At 43.9% G+C, this 20,442-nt stretch overlaps 1 protein-coding gene across 10 annotated transcripts in view; it reads right to left on the reverse strand.

Moving 5' to 3' along the window:
• The window catches only part of LOC139411319 (diacylglycerol kinase zeta-like), a 118,297-nt gene that overhangs the window by 31,264 nt on the left and 66,591 nt on the right, over positions 1-20,442 (reverse strand). For 4 of the 10 annotated variants that reach the window (XM_071157537.1, XM_071157541.1, XM_071157538.1 and 1 more), the window contains exons 4-23: positions 19,253-19,330; positions 18,236-18,292; positions 17,956-18,039; positions 15,229-15,297; positions 15,025-15,096; positions 14,031-14,147; positions 12,474-12,545; positions 11,990-12,043; positions 11,565-11,660; positions 11,222-11,304; positions 10,835-10,895; positions 10,525-10,638; positions 9,658-9,798; positions 8,985-9,063; positions 8,741-8,796; positions 8,491-8,553; positions 7,029-7,102; positions 6,813-6,924; positions 6,467-6,666; positions 3,122-3,222 (exon numbers count right to left, since the gene is read on the reverse strand). In XM_071157537.1, coding sequence (XP_071013638.1) covers positions 3,122-3,222; positions 6,467-6,666; positions 6,813-6,924; positions 7,029-7,102; positions 8,491-8,553; positions 8,741-8,796; positions 8,985-9,063; positions 9,658-9,798; positions 10,525-10,638; positions 10,835-10,895; positions 11,222-11,304; positions 11,565-11,660; positions 11,990-12,043; positions 12,474-12,545; positions 14,031-14,147; positions 15,025-15,096; positions 15,229-15,297; positions 17,956-18,039; positions 18,236-18,292; positions 19,253-19,330 — 1,783 coding nt within the window. The remainder of the gene's footprint in view (positions 1-3,121; positions 3,223-6,466; positions 6,667-6,812; positions 6,925-7,028; positions 7,103-8,490; positions 8,554-8,740; positions 8,797-8,984; positions 9,064-9,657; positions 9,799-10,524; positions 10,639-10,834; positions 10,896-11,221; positions 11,305-11,564; positions 11,661-11,989; positions 12,044-12,473; positions 12,546-14,030; positions 14,148-15,024; positions 15,097-15,228; positions 15,298-17,955; positions 18,040-18,235; positions 18,293-19,252; positions 19,331-20,442) is intronic. The other 6 variants (XM_071157540.1, XM_071157536.1, XM_071157534.1 and 3 more) reach the window with 3 other exon arrangements.

Consider the following 20,442-nt stretch of genomic DNA (forward strand, 5'->3'; position numbering starts at 1 on the left):
ACAGCGGTCACCGGGATGGTAATGCGAGGCTATATAATTGCAAAAGTTCAGGAAGAACCTAATACATTCATCATACTTTCTTATTTCACATACTTCTTAGGAGTTGGTCCACCGTAGCTGGGTTTTGTACCATCGGAGACCAAAACAGCCCCAAACAGCATCACTTGCATATCAATAGTTACATAACTTGGGGCCAATAACTGTTGCAATTGTTGTCTGGGACACTGTCTGGAACAGTTAGGTTTGTGCGTGAGGATGCGAATGTGAGAACAATTAAGAGTGTGTGGGGGGGGGGGGTAGCTGTAGCTGTGTTATTGAGGTGATTACAGTGTCGTCCTAGCACACAGGTGCTGCAGGAGGCTGTAGAACACAGAACCACTGACAGAGCCCCTCTGGGGCCCCAGGGCATCCATTAGAGACAGTAATGGGTAGCTACCTCATTATCGCCTCCCAGTCACACTCTTGATATCTAGCCAAAGTCACATGCAGGGAGCCCCACACTGATAAACTCATAGCAATCGAATGGCCTGATGAGGATGGGAGGAGGGTTTCAGGGTGGACGGATAGCAAAACCTGGAGCCAATGCCCACCTCCCCTCCTCGCTGCCCAGAAGGAGCCAGGAAGAGAGAAAATGAAAGAGTTCCATCTCTGTGGGGTTTTCTGCTAAGTACCATATAAATCAAAAGGGACTTCCTTTTCCTTTGTAATTAGCGGGGCTAGTTGATGGCGGCATCCTTTAAGGGGTGATCAAGGGCCTGGTGTCTCCTTCCACATTAAATATTTTTGTGCTAACCTATGTTTGACAGTGACAGAGTGCACGCCTTCCCTACGCACTTCTGTTGGTACTCAGATGTACCTTATGCAGGCAGGTGCGTAACTTGGCTTTGCAGGCAGGCTGAATACATTTAGCTGAATACCCTCCCACTTGCTGGCCAACAGATTTTTCTCGAGGAGTTTTCATTCAATAGGGGTTTTCAGTATATCTATTTTAAGCCATCCCTTTAAATACAGTGTAGCTTTCAGTTAGAATTTTGTCAACAGACTCACTAGAATATAAATATATGCACCTTCATCTCTGTTTCAGCACCAATTTGTGGATTTCAAAATAACCAGATCTAGTAGATGATTTAGATTAAGGAAAGCGTTTATGAATCCTAAAAAATAAAAAAAAACAGGTTTGGAGAAGCTTTACGCATAAAATAAAGAAAACGTTAGTTTGATTCATTTGGAAAATTGCCTCATTCAGTTCTTCAACCCACAGCAATGTTGGGAGATTAGTGTACATAGAATTATAATAGGGAGAATAGTCTATATTATCAACTGTTACTAATGATCCTCAGCTTTACAGAGGAAGCAAATGAAGGCAAACAAAACTATGTCATTAAATGGAATGATAATGTAGGCTATACCAACTGATGGGATCTAATTGGCAGTTGAATATGTGTGGTTATTAGGCCTACTGACGGTCGATACGGATAAGTGGCGAATATTTAACATGACAGAAATAAGAAATAATTACGACATTAGAGCGTGCCCATCCCTGCAAGTTAAAAGGCAGCACACTTTCAATTCTGCATAGTGCCACAGCATTTCAGAAACTTTACTGTGGGAAAGTTGATATGCCTCAGTGTGCTTCCATATGACGGGTTTCCATTTGTCTCCAGCGATTACAAGGTAAAATAGTTCTAAAACAAGTATAAGTATAATTTATATTTACAATTCCCTTACCCAAATGGATTGTCAAGTTGTCAAATACAGTGCATGGAGAATGGTGTTACTTCTATTGGGTAAAAATGAAGTAAATGCTTTTCCCACTTGGAACCGGTAGAAACTTATTCATGGTTTCCTCCTGAGTAGTTGGTGGAATTATTAGGGAATTAAGTCAAGGTCAGAATATACACACCTCTGCCACACCTTCATGTTTTCAATCTACTGTACGCCCCAAACAATCTACTGTACGCCCCAAACAATCTACTGTTCGCCCCAAGCAATCTACTGTACGCCCCAAACAATCGACTGTACGCCCCAAACAATCTACTGTTCGCCCCAAGCAATCTACTGTACGCCCCAAACAATCGACTGTACGCCCCAAACAATCGACTGTACGCCCCAAACAATCGACTGTACGCCCCAAGCAATCGACTGTACGCCCCAAGCAATCGACTGTACGCCCCAAACAATCTATTGTACGCCCCAAGCAATCTACTGTACGCCCCAAGCAATCTATTGTACGCCCCAAGCAATCGACTGTACGCCCCAAGCAATCGACTGTACGCCCCAAGCAATCGACTGTACGCCCCAAGCAATCGACTGTACGCCCCAAGCAATCGACTGTACGCCCCAAGCAATCGACTGTACGCCCCAAGCAATCGACTGTACGCCCCAAGCAATCGACTGTACGCCCCAAACAATCTACTGTACGCCTCAAACAATCTACTGTTTTGCCCCAAACAATCTACTGTTTTGCCCCAAACAATCTACTGTTTTGCCCCAAACAATCTACTGTACGCCTCAAACAATCTACTGTACGCCTCAAACAATTTACTGTACGCCCCAAACAATCTACTGTACGCCCCAAGCAATCTACTGTACGCCCCAAGCAATCTACTGTACGCCTCAAACAATCTACTGTACGCCCCAAGCAATCTACTGTATGCCCCAAACAAATAGCAGGTGAATAGCATTCTATTCCCATGCTTAAATTCACAGTCAGAATACGCATTAGAGAGAAAAGTGCATAGAAAGGGAATCATTTCCCATTTACGCTCTTACTTCGGGTCGGAGAACCTGCCCGTAAAATGGCACAAGGATACGTGTAGTATATCTTCAGGTAATAAATAGCCCTTGTCAACTGGCTCTAGTTACAGTGCATATGGCCAGGATTTAACTCTATAAAACAAGCCTGCCATTTTGAAATTCAACTGCACGGCAGTAAAAAAACAAAAACAACTAAAATGTGTAGACGACAGAGTTCTACGTCACTGAAAACACCTCTGGCTCTCAGTAACATCCCTGCACGAAGCAGTGCTCAAGAGCCTGCCACAATTCCTCCTTGAACAGGCCGGGCGGCACCTGAAGGATGATGGAGCTACAGTGCATTAGACAGAGATGGAATACTCACAGGCTTCTTTAAGTTTCTCCTTGTCGTAATGCAGGGCCTCATAGTCGTGCATGCTAATACGGTTCACCCGGATCCTTAATCTCTCCGGGAAGGGCTGCTGGCTGTGGAAGACAACAGAAGAAGCATAACTAGTTAGGTACCATCTCTCAAAAATTGGAATTACACCAAACTAAAATATAAACGCAACATGCAACAATTTCAAAGATTTTATGGAGTTACAGTTCATATAAGGAAATCAGACAATTGAAATAAATTTATCAGGCCTAATCTATGGATTCCATGTGACTGGGAATACAGATATGCTGTTGTTCACAGATACCTCTATAAAAAAGGTTTGGGGCGTGGGTCAGAAAACCAGTCGGTATCTGGTGTGACCCCCACTTGCCTCATGCAGTGCGACACATCTCCTTCCCATATACAGTGGGGCAAAAAAGTATTTAGTCAGCCACCATGATGAAAATTACAGGCCTCTCTCATCTTTTTAAGTTGGAAGAGCTTGCACAATTGGTGGCTGACTAAATACTTTTTTGCCCCACTGTAATTGATCAGGCTGTTGATTGTGGCCTGTGGAATGTTGTCCGACTCCTCTTCAATGGCTGTGCGAAGTTGCTGGATATTGGCGGGAACTGGATCACGCTGTTGTTCGCGTCAATCCAGAGCATGATCAATGGGAAACATTTCTATTGACAATGCAGGCCATGGAAGAACTGGGACATTTTCAACTTCCAGGAATTGTGTACAGATCCGTGCGACATGGGACCGTGCATTATCAGGCTGAAACATGAGGTAATGGAGGAGGATGAATATCACGACAATGGGCCTCAGGATCTCGTAACGGTGTCTCTGTGCATTCAAATTGCCATCTATAAAAAACAATTGTGTTTGTTGTCCGTAGCTTACGCCTTCCCATACCGTAACCCCACTGCCACCATGGAGCACTCTCTTCACAATGTTGACATCAGCAAACCGCTCGCCCACACGTCGCCATACACACTACGCTGTCTACCATCTGCCCGGTACAGTTGAAACCCGGGATTCATCCGTGAATTGCACACTTCTCCAGTATGCCAGTGGCCATTGAAGGTGAGCATTTGCCCACTGAAGTCGGTTAAAACGCCGAACTGCAGTCAGGTCAAGACCCTGGTGAGGACGACGAGCACGCAGATGAGCTTCCCTGAGACGTTTTCTGAAAGTTTGTGCGGAAGTTATTTGGTTGTGGAAACCCACACTTTCATCAGCTGTTCGGGTGGCTGGTCTTAGACGATCCCGCAGATAAAGAAGCTGGATGTGGAGGTCCTGGGCTGGCGTGGTTACACGTGGTCTGCGGTTGTGAGGCAGATTGCCTAGTGCCAAATTCTCTAAAATCACGTTAGAGTAAGCTTGTGGTAGAGAAATGAACATTAGATTATCTGGCAACAGCTCTGGTGGACATTCCTACCATCAGCATGCCAATTGCATGTTCCCTCAAAACTTGAGACATCTGTGGCATTGGGGTGTGACAAAACTGCACATTTTAGAGTGTAATTTTATTGTCCCCAGCACAAGATGCACCTGTGTAATAATCATGCTGTTTAATCAGCTTTTTGATATGCCACACCTGTCAGGTGGATGGATTATCTTGGCTAAGGAGAAATGCTCACTAATAGGAATATAAACCAATGTGTGCACAACATTTTTGAAAAATAAGCTTTTTGTGCATATGGAACATTTCTGGGATCAACACATTACATGTTGTGTTTATATTTGTGTTCAGTATACATATTTGTAGGAACTCTGAGGTTTAAACAACCAAATCATATCAAATTGACACATAACCACGATTATTCATAACCTATGCTAGAGATCAGTACACCTTTATACTGTATAGAATCAGTTACTTTCCTCATTCATTTCTAACTTCGTAAACTAGTTGGGAGTTGGAAACATCTCGGTTGAGAGAGAGAGAGAGATAAAAAATATATATATAAATGAAGGTATAATTTTTTATTTTTATAAATGAAGGTATAAAAAAAAGGATATAAATGAAGGTATAAGTTTAATGAAAGACTGCCACCCGGGAAGAGCATTAAAACAAGCTGATGACAGGGGATCAACCTCCAACCACAACACTCTGACAACCTGGGCTCACATGCACAGCAGCTTGAGAGCAGCCAGAGGTGTTCAGAACAGCTTTCCCCCCTTCCGTTTGTCACCGTGATGGCTTCTAGGATGATTACATATTCATGAAAACAGTTGTGATCTGTGACGAATGTGACCTGTTCGCAGTGTGTGGGAGATCCAAAAGCAACGCTGTGACAAATGCTTACCATTCTGTTCAAGGACAATAGACACCTGACAACAACACAAGTTGTATAGGTTTCTTACTGGAGTGTTGTTGGAAAAAAGTTGGGAGAACAGCTTGATCTAATGTTGGGCTATGATCTCAAACAATGTAATCAGCGTAGAAGTGAATACAGCTGGATCGTTTGCTTGAATTCCAGGCTCATTTGCATCTTAGCATTCTTACTTTCTGTCAAAATGACTGGTGTTTTAGCAGCACAGAAGGTTAGGCCATTCTAACCAAAAAGGAAGAATGGTATCATGAATAAGGTTTGAATGACCTTCTCAGTTAAAACACAATCATTGTATTAGCGCCCCCCCCCCCCCCCCCCCCGGGTATATTAATCCTTTAGATGGAGGACTCACTATACCCCTCCGCCAGCAAGTCAATACATTGTCGCGAGAATCAGAGAAGTATGAAATTAGCAAAAGAACATTACAACAGGATTGAAAAAGGTAATGCAATTACCGTGAAAATAAATAGGGCTGTTCATTCTGATTATACATCTTCGATTTTCAGCCTGTAGACAGACTGAGACTGATATGATGGAGACTACCGATGGAGAGAAAAGGAAGATGGCTGCAAAGCCACGACGGCTTTGATGAATGTTGTTGTACGTCTTTCTTGTTTGTTTTCCCCCTCGTCGGTTTGGATTATTTTACACGCACAAGTCTTTGTCAGCGCTTCGGCCACCCCCTGCAAATGAATCCCACCTTGTCTGGCCTGTCAGTCTCCCACTCCTGCGTGCCACTTTAAATCACACATTAAGAAATTGAATAACGCCCTTCGGCTCGGTCGAGGACATTAGTCATGACTTGTGGAATGCATTACAATAACTTCCAACTCAACACAAGCACCGCATGACAAAAAGAGGCAACCTGCCGACGGTGCAAAGACTAAACAGTTACACATTAGAAAGTCTCCATAGTGGATTGATGTTCGGATTCTGACTGGACGCCTTTTCTGGTCTCTTTTTATAAACTCAATTCTAAAATGGCGTTCCCATGCTGGACTGTATTACTCACTCGTTGAGCTGCGGTATAGAGGTCTTCCTCTTGGCCTTCTGCACCATGTTGGCTTGGTTCCTCAGGGAGATCCGGATGGTGGAAGGGGCTAGCTTGCACGGCTCCCCATCTACCTGCATGGGGATGGACTTGTAGGTGGTGAGGGTCACCTCTCTGCACTGGTTCAGCCGCTCACCATGACCTCCGACCTGCAGTGTTGCCTACAGCACCAGGGAGGACGAGACGATCATCCATCAGAGCAAGGCTATGACTAGGGCAAATGTAAAGAAAGTGACTCATCCATGTCATTCATCTAGTAACTCTTATGTTCTAACACACAGACAAATTCAAGTTGATAGGTGAATACCAGAGAGGTCATGGTGAAGCCGATAACTTCAATGCAGCCGTCGTCGTGCCGTTGTGGCTCAAAGTCATGGTGCTCGCTTGGGTTTCCCCATGGCATGGTACCAGCACAGTATCTAGTACACACACACACACACATATGGTTATGTGCCTAACTTAGCCTGCAGCCTACAATACAACAGTGTCATTTATAACCCGTTTCCCCATTGAGGCTGCTAACCTGGGAATGTTGAGGAACACCAAACACTGCAGCTTCAGATCCTGAACCTTTGAGGTGAGGTCGGTGCCGTCGCACTAATGAGAGGAGACAGACAGATAAACAGACAGGCGTATCCATTACTGTACACAAACGCACTCAGATCATTCCAGGAAGAGTTCTCACATGGCCAATAAAATGTACCCTTTGAAAGGTGCCACATTCTGACTGACTGACAGTGAAGAAGAACACATCTGTCAGTCTAATGAGATGTACAGGGTCGGTTGTAAGGATCACAAAGCTCAGAATGGAGCCCAGGCTCTGAAACTAGGGTCAATTTCTATTTTGGACAAACTATTTTTTACTATGAAGTGGGGAAATTCCTTCTTAAGGCTAGGGGGCACTATTTTCACGTCCGGATGAAAAGTGTGCCCAAAGTAAACTGCCTGCTACTCAGGCCTAGAAGCTAGGATATGCATATAATTGGTAGATTTGATTAGAACACACTCTGAAGTTTCTAAAACTGTGTGTGAGTACAACATAACTTATTTGGCAGGGATTTTATCTTTTGAGGTGACAGTGTTTTCAATGGGTTTTCTATGTGGATCTAGATTTCTAAGGCACTTGCTTGCAGTTCCTATCGCTTCCACTGGATGTCAACAGTCTTTAGAAATTGGTTGATGTTTTTCCTTTGAAAAATGAAGAAGTAGCCATTTCCTTTCTGGGAGTCGAGTCAAGTGTACTGTTGTGTTTGGGGCACGCGACCTGAAAGCTCGCTCAACTTTGTTTATGTCCGGTATTGAACACAGTTTATTCCGTCTTAAATGTTATCGATTATTTACGTTTAAAAATACCTAAAGTTGTATTAGGAAAGTTGTTTGAAATGTTTAGATCAAGTTTCCCGGGAACTTATTAGATACTTTGTAGTCATGTTGCACGAGTTGGAACTAGTGTATTTTCTGAATCAAACCCGCCAAATAAATGGACATTTTGAGGTATAACGACAGAATTTATCGAACAAAAGGACCATTTGTGATGTTTAATGGACATATTGGAATGCCAACAGAAGAAGATCTTCAAAGGTAAGGCATGAATTATATCGTTATTTCAGACTTTAGTGTCACGCCTGGCGGGTTGAAATGTGATTTTAATGTGTTGGTATGCTGGGCGCTGTCCTCGGATAATCGCATGGTTTGCTTTCGCGGTAATGCCTTTTTGAAATCTGACACTGTGGCTGGATTAACTAAAAGTTCATCTTTAAACCGATGCATAACACTTGTATGATTTATGAATTATTATTATGAGTATTTCTGTTTTGGAATTTGTTGGCTGCTATTTCACTGGGTGTTGTCAAATCAATCCCATTAATGGGATTGGCGCGCGAAGGGATCCCTAAGAAGTTAACAGGAATTTAGATTTTTAACTTGAACCCTTTGTGGAATGACGCCACACAATCTGAGCTGCAGCCAAGGTCAGTTCAACTCACCACGACCTTGATGTGTTTGGCTAGGTCTTTGGAGCTGCCCATGAGGAAGTCTGAGAAGGCCGTCTGGTTAGAAGGAACACCAGAGAATCAAACTTGTCGATTATCAACATAAAATATTGACACAACTAAAGCTATGGCCACAAATACAAACAATTACTATCACTACTAATGATAAAAGTTATGATAAATGGTGAGAAAATATGAATGTATTAGTTATTTTCTCTTGTTTAGAAAACACAACTATACCCACCCCTGCATAGAACATCTTGTTCCGAAAGCGGCTGTTGAATTTCTCGGGGTTGGCCTCTGAGGAGCGTTGGTTATAGAAAGCATGATGGAGTGTGATTAATGTGACACAATGATTTGGCATACAGTAGATACACATAGCATAATTTGTTACTATCGACGTGAGACGTCTATGGATAGCACAGATGTATCCCCAACAATGACATTACATGGGTGGTGAACGTTAAGAGATCCGTCAGAAATACAACCTCGAGACTCGTGGAATTCTAGTGTCACGTGTGCGTCGAAGCCAAGGCTGAAGTAGTTGTTGAAGACGTCGAGGGGGAGCTGTGGAAAAGAAAACCCGTACAAAAAAAAAAAAGTGTTAATCCCAGATGAAATATCACCAAAACATCAGAAATCACAAGGTAAAATTTCAACACTAAACCGGAGTGTGCCGCTGAGCCCAACTCCATCCTTAGTCCTACGGTCTTTAGTGCCCCAGACTACCCTCACTGCCATAAAAAAATAAAACAATAACAACATGATGTTTGAGGTCGTAGAGCAACATTGTGCTTCTAATTGATATTACATCTCAACTTTTAGAAGTAACTAACCCTCAAATAATGTAAAGGTCACTGAGGTATTTTGGTGTGTGACCAGCCATGACCCTGTTTACAATAAACAAATTATATTGTGACTTTGTAGAGAGGTTAATTCTCTGGGGCTCAATGAAAGCTCATCACAGTCAAGACCTGATTTACGATGCTATTACAAACACACCATCTGATAGGTAAAGTGCTGGCACTAAGTTAAAATTGGATCAACCCTCATTCCCTGCATCACCCATCAGCACACACACACACACCACACCATCATTTGTTGACAGTCCATGACTACAGTGCAGGATCTGGGACGAGAGGTGAGAGGGGGTTTGTTCACCTTGTCGGTCTGCTGCTCATCCCTCTCCTCTGCAACAGCATCCTGGTTGGGCTCCACTACTAGATTCCACCGGTCGAGCTGGACGATGTTCCCATCCTCTACATGAGACAGGATCTTAGACACCGGCTCATCTGTGTAACCCTGGAGAGGGGAGGAATAGAGAAGGAAAAACACCAAGAGCATTAAACACAGTTCATTGTAGAAAGTATCTCGTTCCTCCTGAGATATATAAATTCTTCAAGACATTTTTCAAGCAATAATGAGGGGTTATTGCCATGATTCTGGTGTCCTCTAGAGAGTTAACTGTGCATCTGCATTGCCCAACGACTATGGAAAAACCTGTCTTTGAGGGTGTACACTGTCTACAAAACATTAGGAACGCCGGCTCTTTCCATGACATAGACTGACCAGGTGAAAGCTATGATCCCTTATTGATGTCACTTGTTAAATCCACTTCAATCAGTGTAGATGAAGGTTAGGAGACAGGTTAAAGAAGGAATTTTAAGCCTCTGACAATTGAGGCATGGATTGTGAGTGTGTGCCATTCAGAGGGCACACGTAGACCGTTTTGAGTCAAGAACTGCAACGTCGCAATTTCTTTTACACTCAACAGTTTCTGGTGTGTATCAAGAATGGTCCACCACCCAAAGGACATCCAGCCAACTTGACACAACTGTGGGAAGCATTGGAGTCAACATGGGCCAGCATCCCTGTGGAACGCTTTCGACACCTTGTAGAGTCCACGCCCCGGCGAATTGAGGCTGTACCGAGGGCAAAACGGCAGGTGCAACTCAAGATTACAGAAAGTGTTCCTAACGTTTTGTAAACTCTGTGTGTATGTTGTCCAGATATGATTGAGATACTCACCCCACCCCAGTTGAGGGTCCTGGCCAGGTCGTTGCCTGTCCCCAGAGGCAGGATGGCTACTGCAGGCTGGGGGTTCAACTGGAGCTGGTCCAGAGCAGACAGGATCCAGCCCACCTACACACATAGTTCAGGGCTTAGATCACTAAGATGGGGTCAAATGCATTTAAGGGACAACACCAGACACTGCACACTGTTATTTGAATGGTCACAAAAGTCAAGTTTGCTGCTAAAAGAGTTCAGGAACTTCTGTATATTGCTTAAAAAAAGACCTTGGGCATTTCTGTTGTACAACAAGCCTGTTCCTACTCACCGTGCCATCACCTCCGCATGCCAGTATCCTGAGGTTATGCACCTTACGGTACATTTCTAACCTTGAAGAGACAGAGCAAGAGACAAAATCAACTTCTAGTTTTCTGGCCCAGTCAGTCCACAGTATCAAGCCTGTTAACGAAGGTCGGAATAATAGCATAGGGTATCCATAGCAAGAACAAAAACAATATCAAAATAATACTTTGGAATTAGAACAAATTATTTTGGTTCAGATACATTCGATGTGATGAGAAGAAGCTCTGCGTCAGGGAGCACAGAGTAACAGAAGATCTCCAAGACTTACACGTATGATTACGATATTGATGTTTAAAGGCCAGAGTCAGAAAAAAGAAGAAGACTGCACTAGTACAACGTTCGGGAAACGTACCCATCCTTGGGTCCTCCCAGACTCAGGTCGAATACTTGGCGGGGGTTCAGGTACCACATGAACGACTGGATAACCTTGGCTCCCTGAAAAATGAGCAGGAGCCCAATTACTACCAAGTCCGCACCGTTGTCACAGTAAACAAGCATTTGATTAACTGACTAGTATATGATTGAGTGAGGTGTGAGCTGCCCTGAGTGGAGTGCTGGAAGACTCTTTAAGATGCAGACAGGGTTTCATCTCACAGACGGCTTATAGACCAGTCAGGATTATACCTGTGACTGGTGTTGGCCTCGGTCCACTGGGCCTGCACTGACAGCTCCAGCACAGACAGCACGGCTCTCACCTGATTTCCCCCACTCTTCGGGTTGACAAACACCAACAGCGGCTTCATGAGCTGAGAGGGAATGGGTCTAACTATGAAGGGCTTCCAGCGCGCCTCCTGCACAAAGGAAATAAAGGGATGCATTTTAGACAGGTGAAAGATGAGAGACCGATGTACAGTGTTGGTTTCCTAAGGGAAGAACACTAAGCTCTTACTGCTTGGACTGGTGTTTTGCTGGAAACTATCGTGTCAGACTCGTATAACATTATGCCAAATTAACTCACTAAAATTGAAATGGCATAGAGCTGATGTTGCGTGGATACTTCCTACTCTCTATGAGATACAGTAAGTCAAATAGTATGTAGTTGTCTAACAGTTGAATTGATCAATAAGGCCTCGAGAACTGTGGCTTTGGGGTGATCTGGGGAGTTGGGGTGGGATGGTACCTGGGACTGGCTCCGCCTGAGGCGCTTTAGAGCGCCTTGTCTTTGGAGGGCTGGCTAACCAACGCAAGGCCAGACAAGAGAGAGAATTATTTCTGTACATGCACTTGTCATGTAAATGCAGTAAAGCCAAGGTATTGGACACTGGATGTCGCCAGGAAGTACGTATTGACCAGCACATCCTGTGTCCCTGGCTGGGTTGTGTCAGCAGTGATTTGATAAAGGCCAAGACTGTCTACATCGATAATACCTTGTCATCAGCTTGACATTGTCTTTTTAGTTACCATTTCATAAGTATGCGTTTCATTTTATTTCAATGTAAAAACCAATTCAACAGTTCACAACAGTTGCAGTATAAGAGGAACGATGCCCCTCGGGCTAATCAACAAAGGATGTTTTTAGTTATGTACGTCTCCTCACGTCTCCTCACAATACAAACGGTAGGAAAGGCCATTTGCGACGGATGAGGTAACAATTCAAAACTCACCTCTACTCCCTTTTTGCTGGACTTGCGCTTAAACGAGGTCCGTTTCTTCTTTTTACTCGACTTTAGTGAGGTCTGAAAGAATAACACACGAGGATTAAATGTCACATCGGTATTCCATTTATATAAGGAACAGCAATTGATCAGCTATAAATAATACAATGTAATGTATCATAACTGTTGAATAAGTTAGCCCTAAATATTTCTAAAACTAAAAGCATTAGATATGGGACAAATCATTCACTAAACCCTTAAACCTCAACTAAATCGTGTAATAAATCATGTGGAAATTGAGCAAATTGAGATGACTAAACTGCTTGGAGTAACCCTGGATTGTAAACTGTCATGGTCAAAACATATTGATACAACAGTAGCTAAGATGCGGAGAAGTCTGTCCATAATAAAGAGCTGCTCTACCTTCTTAACAACACCATCAACTAGGCAGGTCCTACAGGCCCTAGTTTTGTCGCACCTTGACTACTGTTCAGTCGTGTTGTCAGGTGCCACAAAAAAGGACTTAAATTGCAATTGATTCAGAACAGGGCAGCACGGCTGGCTCTTGGATGTACACAGAGAGCTAATATTAATAATATTAATGTATTAGTCTCTCCTGGCCCAAAGTTGAGGAGAGATTGACTTCATCACTACTTGTATTTATGACATGTGGAATGCAACGAGCTGGCTGTTTGAACTACTGGCACACAGCTCGGACACCCATGCATACCCCATAAGACATGCCACAAGAGGTCTCTTCACAGTCCCCAAGTCCAGAACAGACTATGGGAGGCGCACAGTACTACATAGAGCCATGCCTACATGGAACTCTATTCCACATCATGTAACTGATGCAAGCAGTAAAATTAGATTTTAAAAAACAAATTAAAAACACCTTATGGAACAGCGGGGACTGTGAAGCAACACAAACATAGGCACAGACGCATGCATACACACACGTACACATGGATTTAGTACTGTAGATATATGGTAACGGTGGAGTAGGGGCCTGAGGGCACACAGTGTGTTGTGAAATCTGTTAATATATTGTAATTTTTAAAAAAATTGTATAAACTGACTTAATTTTGCTGGACCCCAGGAAGAGTAGCTGCTGCCTTGGCAATAGGTAATTGGGATCCATAAAAAATACAAAATACAAACGCATGGCTTACAGCTCCAACTAACGGATGACTGCTACCCTCTGTTGGCTTCTCAGTGCAATGGCACCACAAAGTATTTGGGAAAGGATGCCAGTGCACGTTGTAAACTCACATGGCGGCAGTGAATATTTTAATTCTTGGAAGTGTATATGTGACTGTGTATTATGTGACTGTGGGGTCTGCAGGTAGCGTAGCGGTTAGAGCGTTGGGCCAGTAACCAAAAGGTTGCTGGTTCAAATACCCGAGCAGACAAGGCCGAAAAACCTCTGTGCCATTGAGCAAAGGCACGTAACCTTAATTTGCTCTGGGGGCACCGTACTACCATGGCTGACCTTGTTTCGCCGCACCTATCCGGTATATGTGACAATATACATCTGTTTTTTTATTTTAATAAAAACATTTCTACCTGAGGTCTGCGGACCCGGAGGATCCAGGTAGAGGGTACGATCACAGAGGCATGGGCACCCAGGGAGCAGGGCTCCTCGATCTGCTGCAGCATGAAGCAGGACACCTTGTTGTGATACTACAGTTGGACGGAGGAAAGGACGGCAGCAGTGTGAGCGCAATACACACCGACAACACATCACACACCGACATTCACTTAAAACCACTCAACACAGGCCCTCACCCGACTGTCTCCCGTAAACACAGAACATACGTACACCATTACAGAGGGTGAAGCCAGCTACTGTACACACTCACACAACACATCAGTGATCACGTACATCCACATCCACTGGAAGTGTCTTCATTCCACACAGACACTCAAACGTCTCACACAAGCATACGTACACACACACACCATTATCATCCATAGTTTATGAGGCACAGCAGCACTAAGACCATACAGAGGCAGGCATCAGACTCTCTCTGAGAACATAATTGTACCACTCTTTTGTTGCTGAGTAATTCCAAATGCAGATGAAGTTCATGATTTACATAAATTCCCTGAAAACAGGCAGTAGCACACAACTGTATTGACAGTATTGCACTTTTCATGTAGCCTAATTTTGACTAGCTAATATTAGTAGTAGTAGTAGATTCGATTGGTTTCTCAGTCATAGGCTGAATTTACAATAAACCAATTTCCAATCATAACATCGATCATCTATAATTATCAAATAGAGCAGTGGGGATGTCATTATAGGCATAAATCCTAGCGGTCAAACAGGGAAATGGTCCCAATCGTTTTTCCACCATTCATTTGTTCCCCATATTGGATTTTAGAAACACTTAATATAAGGACTGTGTTTCGTGTAGGCTTACCCTGGCGTGAAGTTTGGATACACATGCAAATCTCTCTCAGACAAGGTGACGCTGCTGCAGGATTAAGTTGCTGCGACAATGCTGGTCAAATTAAGATCCTACATCTGTACAGTACAACCAACCTTCCAACTTACTGCCTGTTTACACCACGAACAGCTGATGGCCACAATCTCTTTGCTATGAAAGGCAAACTTCTGCTGGAAACCCTGTAGAGAAATTAAATCAGATCTAAGATGTAATGTACCCTCAAGAAGAACATGTTTCATCAGATCATTCATCCTGCAATATAGGGCAATATGGGGCAGAAATGAATTAATTGATATTATAACCATGCTCACCTTCCCGCACTGCCGACACTTCCCATCCTGGCGCCTCCGGTGCACCCAATGGTGCCGCACTACGGTGGGCTGGAAAACCGACGTTCATAAACACATGAATCAACTCACTCACAATTGCCCGATTTTAAAATAGTGTGGTTTCCCTATTTTTTTGTTCATCTAGACAATGGTGAGTGAGATTAAGGAAAGCTTGTGTTGAGTTTATTGGTTTATAATTTGGACAGACACAGTGAACATTATTGTGTATAGGACCCCATAATAAACCCAGTTCTGTGGTAATAATTACTAAGTGTAGTATGCTAACAGAACAGGGCTTCGGGCAGCTGAGTGGAAATGTAAGAAAACTAAACTTCTGGAGGACCCATCATCCTTCCACTCCCTCCTCTCTATCGTTTCTTCCTTTGTATCCACTGATAAAACCGCTTTCTATAACTCTACATTTCAAGCTTCCACCTCCAACCCTGGGAAACTCTTCTCCACTTTCTTTTCCTTCCTTAATACTCCACCCCCAACCCTCTCTCTCTCTCTGCGGATGACTTTGCCAACCACTTTGGGAAAAAAAGGTTGATAACATCTGTTCCCCTTTCACTCGGGCTACTGAGTCCACTGGTCCCACACACAGAACTACCATATGCCTTGCTCTCTTTCTCCCCGCTCTATACAGATGAAATCTTGCGACTAGTGAAGTCTGGACGCCTGACAACATCCCCTTCCTCCAGACCATTTTTGGAGACATTCTCCCATTTCTCACTTTCCTCATTAACTCATCCCTGACCACTGGGTGAGTCCCCTCTGACTTCAAGATGCCCAGAGTCGCTCCCCTCCTCAAGAAACCAACATTCGACCCCTGATGTCAAAAACTACAGACCGGTGTCGTTTCTTTTTTTTCTTTCCAAAACACATGAGTGTGCTGTCTCTGACCAACTCTCTCAGAACGATTTTCTTGACCCTAAGCAGTCAGGCTTCAAGGCGGCTCACTCAACTGAGACTGCTTTCCTCTGTGTCACAGATGCTCTCCGCTCAGCCAAAGCTGACTCTCTCCTCTCTGTTCTCATCCTCCTATATCTATCCATTGCTTTCAACACTGTGAACCATCAGATCCTCCTCTCCATCCTCTCAGGGTTGGGCGTCTCAGGCGCTGCATACTCCTGGATTGCATCCTACCTGGCAGGTCACTGCTACCAAGTGGCGTGAAGAGGATCAGTGTTTGCACCACGTGATCTCACTACTGGTGTCCCCCAGGGCTCCGTTCTAGGCCCACTCTTCTTTTCTCTTCACACAAAGTCACTCGGCTCCATCATATCCTCACATGGTCTCTCCTATCATAGCTATGTGGATGACACTCAACTTCTCTTCTCCTTCCTACAAGCTGACACCAAGGTGGTGAGAAGCATCTCTGCGTGCCTGTCAGACATCTCAGCTTGGATGTTAGCCCACCACCTCAAGCTCAACCTCGACAAAAACGTCTCTTCCTCCCGGGGAAGGCCTGTCCATTTCAAGACCTATCCATCACGGTTAAGAACTCCATTGTGTCCCCTTCCCAGAGTGCAGAGAACCTTGGCGTGACCCTGGACAACACCTTATCGTTCTTTGCAAACATCAAAGCAGTGACTCGCTCCTGCAGGTTTATGCTGTACAACATCTGTAACGGCCCTAATCGAGGCACTTGTCATCTCCCGTCTAGACTACTGCAACTCTCCCCGCTTTGCCATCCAACCCCTGCAAATTATCCAGAATGCTGCAGCCCGCTTGGTGTACAACCTTTCTAAGTCCTCACATGTCATCCTGCTCCTCCTCACACTCTAATGGCTTCCAGTCGAAGCTCGCAACTCCAAGACCCTGGTGCCTGCCTACGGAGCAGCAAGGGGAACTGCACCTCTTTATCTTCAGACTATGTTTAAAGCCGACATCCCAACCCGAGCACTCTGTTCTGCCACCTCTGGTCTCTTGGCCCTCCCACCACTACGGGAGGGCAGCTTAGGCCAGTCAAAGCTCTTCTGTCTTGGCATTCCAAAGGTGGAACAAACTTCCCCCTAAAGTCAGAACAGCGTAGTCCCTGCCCATCTTTAGAAAATGTCTGAAACCATACCCCTTTGAAGAGTATCTTAAATAACTCTCACGGCGCCTCTGACACCCCCCCCCCCCAAAAAAAAACGTATTGTCCCACCAGCACTGACGGCAGATAAATACTTTGTTGAGGGAAAATGTACTTGATACGATTGTGATATGTCATTGTTTCTTACTTCGCTACTATGGCCTATTTATTGCCTTACCTCCTTACTCCATTTGCACACACTGTATATAGATTTTTCTATTGGGTTATTCACTATACTTTTGTTTATCCCACGGGTAACTCTGTGTTGTTGTTTTTTTGTTGCTCTGCTTTGCTTTATCTTGGCCAGGTCGCAGTTGTAAATGAGAACTTGTGTTCTCAACTGGCCTACCTGGTTAAATAAAGATGAAAAAAATATAGCTATCTTAAGGTGAATGCACCAATTGTAAGTCGCTCTGGATAAGAGCGTCTGCTAAAATGACAAAAATGTCTAAATGCAAATGTTTGATGAGGGAATTTTAACCAGGACACCCAAAGATAGCTCTGGAGAACCATAGGCCTTAGGGGTTACCCAGTCTTTATACTCATTAAACTAGTCAGGCATTACTCTCCTACTGCCCCCATAACTGTGGCTTTGGATTGGGGTGATCTGGGGAGTTAGGGTGGGATGGTACCTGGGACTGGCTCAGGAAAGGGGTGGCCATGCAGTTAGCCATCCGCCTGTGGCACTTTAGAGCGCCTTGTCTTTGGAGGACTGGCTAAGGTCAAAGGTCAAGAGAGAAGGTCGAAGGGCAAAAGGGAAGCAGGGGCAGGAGGAGAGGGAGGGGTTACAGAGATAGACAGACACATAGAATGACAAGACAAAGGAGGATGAAAAAGTTGTGAAAATAAAGTATGAGTATGAGTATCATGATCATGCTGATCAGATGTAAATGACAGTTTTTTGGCACTTACCTCTCGTATATTCCTCGACCCCGATTCCCTGAATGACGGTTTACACCTAAAGTTTATCTATGGCGTGGAGAAAACAAATGGTTTAAAACATTGATTTATTTGGTTTGTCGTCGTTTCAAAATGTTAGAAAACCCTCTGCACCAAAATAAAATGCTGAGTCAGTAATCCAAAACGGCCAACAGGAGAGGTTTCAGGTTAAACTGAACATGCTGAAGTTCTTGTTTACCTAGAAGTACAGTACTTACTGAAAAGGGAAACCTGTGATGCAATATGTGTTACTATGTCAGTGACACAATCAGCTCTTCACCTTCACCTCCACCGTAACAGCATCAGATAAAGTATAAACGATAGATATAAACAAACTCTCAGATCAGAAGAGTTGTGGGAACAAGTTAAAGACATTTTGGAAAACGGAGATTGAAATCAACTCGGCAACTAAAAATTTATAGGAAAGAGCGACCCAATCTATTCGACTACCAATCAAAGTAGCCCAATTTTGGAAAGAAACTTTGATTATCCAGAGAATGGCCCAATCAGAGTGCAGCATTGGAGGGTTAGGTCAATGGGTCAGGTAGCGTAGTGAGATAGGGTCAGAGAAGGAGTATGATCTAGCGCTAGTTATATCCCATAGCAGCCTGAGAGAGGTCAGAGTGTCTCACTCTAAAGTTGGGGTCTTCGATAAGCAGGCTGGCTTCATTTGGAATAGCCTTGGTGTCGAATAACTGGAGAGGAGCAGGACGGGTTAGGTTGGCAGGCTACCATTTCAATCTCATCTTGCCTGATGTGATGGAAACATTTTGTCTCCTTGACAGACAACATCTGAAAATGCTGATATTACGGTATTTCCGGGATTCAACATTTGCAACTCATTTGGTCTTGGTATTCATGCTGTTAACTAATTTCCACAACTTTGGTGATACATCATGTATTAACCATCTATCTGCTACCAGGTGAAAGCACAGTTCGCTGGAAGAAAAGTTTGTGAAGCATTTGTTGGGAAAATGGCTTGAAACGTACCTTTTCTAGCTGCTCTATGCAGATTGTGTGAACCACTATCTTGCAGGCTGCACACTTTTTCCGGGCTACAGATTTTTGCTGTGGTGACAAGAGATGAGAGTGAGAGAGTATTATTTAATGACCCTTCTCATGATGAAATTGCTTTATTTAACTCGATAATTCAGGGCACAACCATAAACTTAGATAGACCGCTCTAATGCCTCAAAGCCTGTTTTAGCATAGGCAGTGCCATTGAAGACTTTCCCCATTTTAAAGTGGTCAACTTGGTGAAACTTCCTATGGGTTAATGGAAGAATCCCATAATTCCATCAAAGTCCTCAGGAGGGATCAGCCAAATGCATTATACACCTGAGCAAACACTCCTTAACTGCAGGTGGCAGTAAATTACAAATATTGGTTTTATACCTGTTCAGACAACACACTCCAGGTGGCAGTATCCACCTTTGACTACTTTCAAATTAAGAAAGCTCTCAATGGAGCGGCCGATGTTGTCACAGAAGACATATGGCACAGATGCAAAGAAGGGCACTCTATCTACCTCTATGGGTGCAACACCCTCAAGATGGCAGCACCACTTCTTCGGTGAAGTGTGTTAGGGTTATGTGGACACCAGAGGGAGCCTCTACACAAGGGGTGTCAAACTCATTCCACAGAGGGCCGAGTGTCTACGGTCGAGTGTCTAACCAAAAACCAGCAGACACTTTGTCATGAGTTTGACACCCCTGGTATACAGCATTGCATAACATTCATTTTGGGTGTCACACACTGTGGCTATCAGAACTAAATATCATACAAATAATGCAATCAAAACATACTTCTGCATCATCTGGAAGGAAACCAAAAGGATTGGGCTCGTTTTACAGGTTCTCTTCCTAGTTGGCCACTTTTTATTATCCCATCAGTTTTCCAAAACAAGGAAGAGACGTGTTTGTGTTCATAACATGGCACCATCTCATACTGTAATGTTTACAGTTGCAGAGAGCTATTGAGCTATACAATCGGCATTATCTGGAAGTGTACAGTATGTTACCGGTTGGAATAAATCTGGACAGTATCATCCACTGACGGACGAAAAACAGTGTGACAAGGAGTTTTAGGGTTTCACTACAAATACTTCTCCTCTAATGAGTTCATTCCTCCCTTCCCCTCTTCCTCTCACAGCATCTGTGGCTTTGCAATGTCAGGCTGGG

This window comes from Oncorhynchus clarkii, chromosome 6, assembly GCF_045791955.1.
Source record: "Oncorhynchus clarkii lewisi isolate Uvic-CL-2024 chromosome 6, UVic_Ocla_1.0, whole genome shotgun sequence".
Taxonomy (NCBI): domain Eukaryota; kingdom Metazoa; phylum Chordata; class Actinopteri; order Salmoniformes; family Salmonidae; genus Oncorhynchus; species Oncorhynchus clarkii.